The sequence below is a fragment of the Etheostoma spectabile genome, chromosome 3, assembly GCF_008692095.1.
Source record: "Etheostoma spectabile isolate EspeVRDwgs_2016 chromosome 3, UIUC_Espe_1.0, whole genome shotgun sequence".
Classification (NCBI taxonomy): domain Eukaryota; kingdom Metazoa; phylum Chordata; class Actinopteri; order Perciformes; family Percidae; genus Etheostoma; species Etheostoma spectabile.
This window is the reverse complement of record NC_045735.1, coordinates 14,614,307-14,622,114: the sequence shown is the minus strand read 5'-3', so window position 1 is coordinate 14,622,114 and position 7,808 is coordinate 14,614,307. Positions and strand designations below refer to the sequence as shown.

At 37.0% G+C, this 7,808-nt stretch overlaps 1 protein-coding gene across 1 annotated transcript in view; it reads left to right on the top strand.

Moving 5' to 3' along the window:
- The window catches only part of LOC116685478 (uncharacterized), a 10,376-nt gene extending 3,335 nt beyond the window's left edge, over positions 1-7,041 (top strand). The window contains exons 4-8 of the mRNA XM_032510521.1: positions 817-1,116; positions 2,152-2,430; positions 5,458-5,580; positions 5,713-5,767; positions 5,993-7,041. Of these exons, the coding sequence (XP_032366412.1) occupies positions 817-1,116; positions 2,152-2,430; positions 5,458-5,580; positions 5,713-5,767; positions 5,993-6,041 (806 nt within the window). The 3' untranslated portion in view covers positions 6,042-7,041. The remainder of the gene's footprint in view (positions 1-816; positions 1,117-2,151; positions 2,431-5,457; positions 5,581-5,712; positions 5,768-5,992) is intronic.
- The last annotated feature ends 767 nt before the right edge of the window (positions 7,042-7,808 follow it).

Genomic DNA, 7,808 nt, shown 5'->3' with positions numbered 1-7,808 from the left:
CAAAAAAGCACCCACAACATTGAAAAAGTGACAAAAATGTCAGAAAAAGTGATAATGTTTTGTGGTTGACAGGAAGACAACACAAGGTGACATGAAAAACTCACTGTAACTTCACTTTTGATATAGTGACCTTTAGATTATGTAAAACATGAAGGGACACTACTAGTTGTGTATTTTACACAAAAAACAAAAGGGCAAATAGGTTAAAGAGGAACTGAGATTTGTCTACTACGTCATAAGAGAGGAGCTTTCAAGACGACTAAACAAAAACCCCTGACGTTCACACCCACCCACTGCCTAAACTAAGAACTGTTTACTCAACAAAAATTACTTAGGTTTAAGTATATAAGGGCTATTTGACCACTTAATGTACACGTCCTGTTACTGAACACTGCTAATAAATTTGACTGTGTGTGTGTGTGTGTGTGTGTGTGTGTGTGTGTATGTGTACATGTATGTATGTATGTATGTACAGTACCTACAGTATGTACGTATATATGTATCTAAATCTCAATAGGAGTATTCCTGGTAAAATAAAGGTAAAATAAATCAAATACATTTTAAGTCAAATCATAAAGATGTCAAATCATATTGTTAATAAGGTATGTGAATGAAGTGCAATATGAGAAACAAAAATAAAATCAGTAGGCTATGGGGCAAAAGTTGTATGTACTATTACTCATTGTTCAATACAAAAATGCTACCTAGATGTTTTGTGAAACACGATTTGACTATAATTTAAAATATTATTCTCAAGATAATTTCATTTCCCAACATGCTCTAACACGTTACTCTCACTTACTTTTGTTTTCGCAGAAAGTGCTGGTCCAATTCAGCTCAGAGGGGAGGTTGGTGGAAGTGTGACGTTTTCCTGCCCCGTTGCCAAACAAAAATTAAAATTTGTGTACTTTCAGAGGGGCGAGATATTTGTCAATGGCTATTATGAATCAAAAAATACATCACAGCTGGCATGGAAGAACACAAGAGTGGATCATGACAAGACAACTATGCACATGTACCATTTGAACGTCTCACATGATGGTGAATATCAGTGCCATTTCCAGTACAGTGACAGTGGTGGAGCTCAAAAACAAGTCATACATCTCAGTCTCACAGGTATGTAGGAGTGTGTTGACATTTAAATATGTATTTGATTGTTTGAGTTTTTGTTTCTAACCAGAAAAACACTGTATATGCTGCTGTGGCCCATGTAGTAGCAGTCTTCGTGTCCTTGGAACCCCCATAATTGCTGCGCCATCGGTGTGTGAATGTGGGTGAATGTTTACCTGATGAGCAGGTGGCAGCAGCCTTGGCCACCAGTGTATGAATGTGTGATTTGGGTAAATGGTGACTATAGTGTGTAAAGTACTGAGTAGTTGTTTGACTCAAATATAGATATATAGACAAGAAAAGTGCAATATAGATGCAGTCCATTTACCACACACAGACAGTATTCTGAATTAGGCAGTCAGATCATTTCTAACATCATAGGTGAAGAACAGTTTTCCCCCTGAAAGTAGTGCCAAATTAATTAATGAGACAAAATCTTTATCTGGGTTACCACTTATCAAAATACCTGCACAATCACAGATGTTTGAGCCATTCTACCATAGAGATTTTAACAATTGGAATGACAACTCCAAGTCAATGCCATAGATCCCTAGAGACAGATTTGAAAACAGGAGTAGGCCATGCACATGACCTTGCCAGCTAGGTCTACAGGAAATCTTTTGCCATGCAGGTATTAAACCTTGATTTTACTGTCAAAAATAGTCGTTAAAGGAGGATATGTTGTTTTAGCTAAAGAAAATCTCATTTATAGACCAATTTGTAACGTGTATTCCCAAGCCTATTTATTTAGGGTCGGAGCAGTCAGGAGTCCATCCCAGCATGTCCTTTAACTGAAATGACATAACTAAACTAAATCCCTTCAATATAATTCTCAAAAAAATCTTTGCTAATCCATCACTCTCTCACTAAAGGTGATTTGTCTGTGATCTTGGATATAGGGAGGCTCTATGAAAACCCCTTCTATCATTAAAAAGATGAATGGTCTGTTTAAACATGGCCATATTTAGGACCCTTGACCTGCTGGAAACTGAACCTACTGCTTCCTGACAGTGCTTTTTTTTCTCTGTCCGTCTGTCCTAGCCAACTACAGTAAACCTGATGTCACAGTGCACTACAGTGATGAAAACCATCGCTATAGTTGCCTAGTGACATGTGCTTCACATTGTGGGTACCCGAGCAACAAGGTGATGTGGAACGTATCAGGGATTCAGATGTGGAAGGTTTTGAACAGCAGTGAAATTAGCGATCCAGAAACCATGATGGTCAACAGCTCAAGCACGGCATACTTCAACTGCTCTAATGGAGAGACTTCAATCAGCTGCTCTGTGGGCGACGTCAGCTCAGACGTGGTCTCAGTCTGTGAGTAATAAAACTTAAAAAAGACCAGTCCCAATGGTTTCTCCACCAAAATATTTTTTTATGCGTTCAACCCAATGGGCAAGTTTTGGGAAGTGTGAAAAGCATAGAAAACCACTTGGCGTAGATCCTCTTTTGGCTACTGTTTAAGGAATATATGAGGGAAATTTTTTTGATCCTGTTAATATTTGACTTTCACGGAAGAGTTCAAAGTTTCTGTAAAGACGTTAAAGCTTAAACAAGACAAGCCAACAGGCCTGTGAGAATGTGGTTAGGCCCAGCTGTGCTTTAAGCACATGATGATGTTTAGCACGTGTATTGTTTACCATGTTCACCATCTTAGTTTAGCATGGTAGCATGCTAACATTTACTAACTGTCAATAACACAAAGTACTGCTGAGGCTTATGGGAATAGCCTATCATTAGTTTTGCAGGTATTTTACAAATAGCTACAATTGGACAAACTCAGATTAGACCCTATGATGAAAAATCACCAAAGGTTTTAAAGTTTATCCTCTGAAAACCATGAATGTCTGCACAAAAGTTACTGTCAATGTGTCGAGTTGATGTTGAGATTTTCCAATCTTGGCCAAACTGATTGACCAACCAACTGACATAGCTATCCCTAGAGTCACTAAAATGTTGCTAGCAAAATGCTAAAGTGGTTTAGCTTGTTCACACTTTAGCCCACATGCTGCTGGATCACACATATTTGGCTTTCTCCTTTCTCATAATTTTTGTGCTTTAGACTAATCAAATACAAACATTCTCTTAATTAACATATACTCATATACTACATATACAGATTGTTTCATGAATTGGGAATGTGAGAATGTGGCACTTTCTTGTCACAGGTGAGCATATCAGTGCATCAACAACACACCATCTCGGTTTTACAGTGTTACCTGTTGTTTATCTAAGGAATACTACATACTACACATTCAAATTGAATATCACCAAAACAAACATTAGTTACATAAAATGTTACATTTGTTATGTGCCTTTTTTTACATAAGACATGGCATGTTACAGCAGGAAACGCAAGTGTAAAGTGTAAATAACAAAATTAATAAAGGCTAAATTCCGTTTAGCTGCTTTAGTTTCAGGTTTCTGATATCGTGAATGTTGGTTCACCATAATACTGCCATGGCTTATTGGGGCAATTGAATAGAATGAGGCATTGTTAAAGACATTAAGCTTTTCCTACTATGACTACAAAGTCGAGATGGTACCTGTGAAAAATGCCACAGATCAAAAATGCAACAAGTGTCATTCAACTAAGAGAGCACTGTGTTAAATGTTAGCATAAATTACTGACTGTTCAATAAAAAGGAATTTTTCTAAACAGTCAAATGACTCATTTGAGTACTAGTGATATCCCAACATTTAAAGCTATAGTGCGTTGACAACAACACTGTCGCCGCATCCACATGCATACACAAGCCTTCGGTGATTGCGCACCACCTCCACTCTAGCTTTAAACACTGAAACTTTAATGGGGTGCCAAAGACAAACAAGGTGACATGAAAAGTAAAATCTTTAGCTCACTGTAACGTCACTTTTGATATAGTGACCTTTAGATTACGTAAAACATGAAGGGACACTACCAGTTGTGTATTTTACACAAAAAACAAAAGGGCAAATAGGTTGAAGAGGAACTGAGATTTGTCTACTACGTCATAAGAAAGGAGCTTTCAAAAAGCTTAAACAAAAAACCCTGACGTTCACACCCACCCACAGCCTAAACTAAGAACTGTTTACTCAACAAACATTGCTTAGGTTTAAGTATATAAGGGCTATTTGACCACTTAATGTACACGTCCTGTTACTGAACACTGCTAATAAATTTGACTGTGTGTGTGTGTGTGTGTGTGTGTGTGTGTGTGTGTGTGTGTGTGTGTGTGTGTGTGTGTGTGTGTGTGTGTGTATGTATGTACAGTACCTACAGTATGTACGTATATATGTATCTAAATCTCAATAGGAGTCTTCCTGGTAAAATAAAGGTAAAATAAACAAAATAAATTTCATGTCAAATCATAAAGATGTCAAATCATATTGTTAACGGTTTTACTAAATTACATAAAGCATGACGGTTTGCAAAGAACTTTTGTCCCCTACTGATTTTCTTTTTCTTTCTCATATCACACTTCATTCACATACCTTTAGATTTTAAATCCACAACTGCCTAATTGTGGATTTAATGAATTGGGAATGTGAGCAATGTGGCAATTCTTCTGCACTATAGAGCTCCATTAATGTTCAAAAACACCTGCCCCTGGGTAGCTCACCTGGTAGAGTGCACGGCCGCATGCCCACATACAGGGGCACAGTCCTTGACGCAGCGGCCCAAAGTTTGACTCGGACATGCTGGCTTTTGCTGCATATCATTCCCTTCTCACTACCCTTTCATGTCTAAGCTGTCCTGTCATAATAATGCCCTAAAACAATGCCACAAAAAAACTATTCAGTAAGCAAAACGGTTGCAACTATGGACATAGGCACTGTCTTTAATATTGAGTCAATCTCACATACTCATCCTGCTGCAGTAAATACTTACTAGAATGCACAATGTACTCCTGTTATATAATATTTGAATAGATCCCTTAAAAAATTCAGCTACACATTTGTGATTTGCCTATAAAGATGTATATCTTCAATAGCAGCAAATGTGTTTGAAGCTAAGAGCCACAGGCAAGGTAGTGAAACTGTGTGACATAGTATGAAAAACACAGCTGAAATGGATAACCTTAATGAAGTGTCGCAGTAAGCAATTTCAGTAAGTCAGCATGCACAATACTAGGTTCTCTCCTAAGTGGAATGCAGCCATCATTTATGGTTTTGAATACACCTGTGCTTTTCTTACTATGACGCGTCAATATGTCTGCCGGGAAAAAGGTACATTGTCAGTTTTGGTCTCATTAATGGGATTTTTTGACAATAAGAAAAAATACAACATGTTGGTTATGGTATTAGCTCATTTGTTCTAGTTCATATGCTTTTGAGACTGATAAACATTGTTCTCATCTGCAGGTTCACCCAGGGATCCCCCACCTGTTTCTCACAGTCCTGTGATTATAGCCATCTTCGCAACAGTGGGTATCAGTATTATGCTGGTATTGCTGCTGTGTTGGAGATGCAAGAAGGGACAAAGAGGTAAGGACAGATATTAAGTTTGTCACAATGTAGCAGTTTTTGACACATTTGCATATCTGTTTGTAAAAATACAAAGAAGTATGAATGACTCAGTAATGGGCATAACACAGCAGCTTTTATGTTGGTTTCCAGGAGCGGCAGCAGTAAATTTTAGGCTAATAAATCAAGATGTGAGGAAATGTGAGGAGTAAGTGGATATTTATAATTACCATAAAATATTTGTGTGTGTGTGTATATATATATATACCTATGTACTCCATGAGGCAGAACTACAAAAAAAGAATTGCTGTAGTTCATGAATTCCCAGTTGCCAGTTTCCTTAAATGTTCTTTGTAACTTTGATAAATTATGTCAAAATATTGTAATGACTGACCTTATACATCCCTTTCTTTCTATTTTTCAATTTCCCCAGGGAGGCAACAGTCCACAATGAAAGCAATGAAGCGACAGAGGCCTCTTGAGTGGCAAATTGGTGAAGATGAATGAACAACTTCTTCTTGGTTCTAGAATCTAGAACTAAAACTATATGTCATTCGAGTGTACGTTACATTTGTGACTGACTAGCTGTAAACGAGCCAGGAAGTGCCAGAGTGGTCGGGGAATCATTGGCACTAGTTTGTGAATCAGAATCACTGGGGAATGCTGTCGACAATTCACAGACAATGACTTTTGTGTTTCTGTTTGAGGAAGTATTCCTTATGAGTATCACTTTACGGGTGATGTGGAATGCGTCATTCAACTAAGAGTAGCTTACTTCTAAAAAACAACAGACTTTTCCAATGATTGTGGTGAAATTGTTGTTGTAAACTGGAAAACAGTATCTGTGGGGAGGAAAACTTCCCAGCACTAAGAGCAGTAAAAACTCTTCGGGCAAAAGTAGTATGCTGAAAAGTTTCACTTTTGGACACTTTTCCATCTTTAAATACAGTAGGATATTGTTGTTGCACTTTCAAATTCCCCTTGTGCCTTTTCTTAAGCATAGTACAATCTACAATGTTCTGTTGTATTTAGTGTTTGGCTTTGTGGAATTTCTTTTTCATTTTTTTATTTAATGAATATAATCGAACAGTCAACGTTAGTCATGTCATGCCGGTTTCTAATTCATTTTGTTTTGAAAGTGTTTGAAATGTACTGTGGTTCCCCAATTGTGTCTAGGGTTTTACTCTCCAATTAGTCTGGTCTATCAGAAATGATCATTGGCAAGGGAAATATGTGTTAATGCAGAAGATGTGTTTTTTTCTGCAATAGATTCCAGTATTTTAGGAGGTAAAGTGCAATATTAAATACAAGGGGAACAAGTTGTTTTCTTAATTAAATTGCTGTTACCCTTAAGACTAATATTTTGGTCTTCTTAGCAATTTTGACATTTTTTTCTCAGGTGACTGTTCTCATGTAAAATATTGTTATTTTGCTATTTATTTTTATTGTTTTTTTCCTTAACATTAAATTGTGTGTTGTTTACCCTGTTTACACTTTTTGGGTAATGTAGACTGTTATTCATCCTTCCTATGAATGAATGAATGAATAAATGAATGAATGAATGAATGAATGATTGAATGAATTACCAAACATTTCAAAGGGCTGCTTCTGCATCTGTAAGAAATCTCTTGTCAGACGGCTGTTTGCTTACTTTTTCATGTTTATGTGGCATTTTACATAACTTCTCAATCCTGTCATGTCTTTTTTTTTTATTCTTTGGTATTAAATTGTACAATGCAGTAAGAGCGTTCGGCGCATATTCTGCTGCGGCCCGGGATCAAATCCTACCTGTGGCACTTTGCTGCGTGTCATCCCCCCATCTCTCTCCTCCTTTCCTATCCATCCAATGTTGCTTCATAATAAAGGGAAAAGCCCCAAAAAAAGATCTAAACAAATGTACAATGTATTAAAGTTGTAATTATACTTATATTGTTATATTGTGTTGTGGAAAGAATTACTCAAATTGTTCACTTACTTCACTATACGATCAGAATATGATATTTAAACTGCTGCAGTGGATTGGCTATATAGTATTTACACAATTTACACAGTTTTAAGACTTGACTTGGGCTTTTAGTCACACAAACAGGTAGAAATAAAGGTTTCCCACAACTCAATGCAATGCAGTTTTATTACCACTAGATGTCGTACTGGCACCAGAGTCAATACAAATCTCCTTTTCTTTTGGCTGATGTGTGTTTTGTATACAACAACATCCAAATATTAGAACCCCATCCCTGACACTGGTC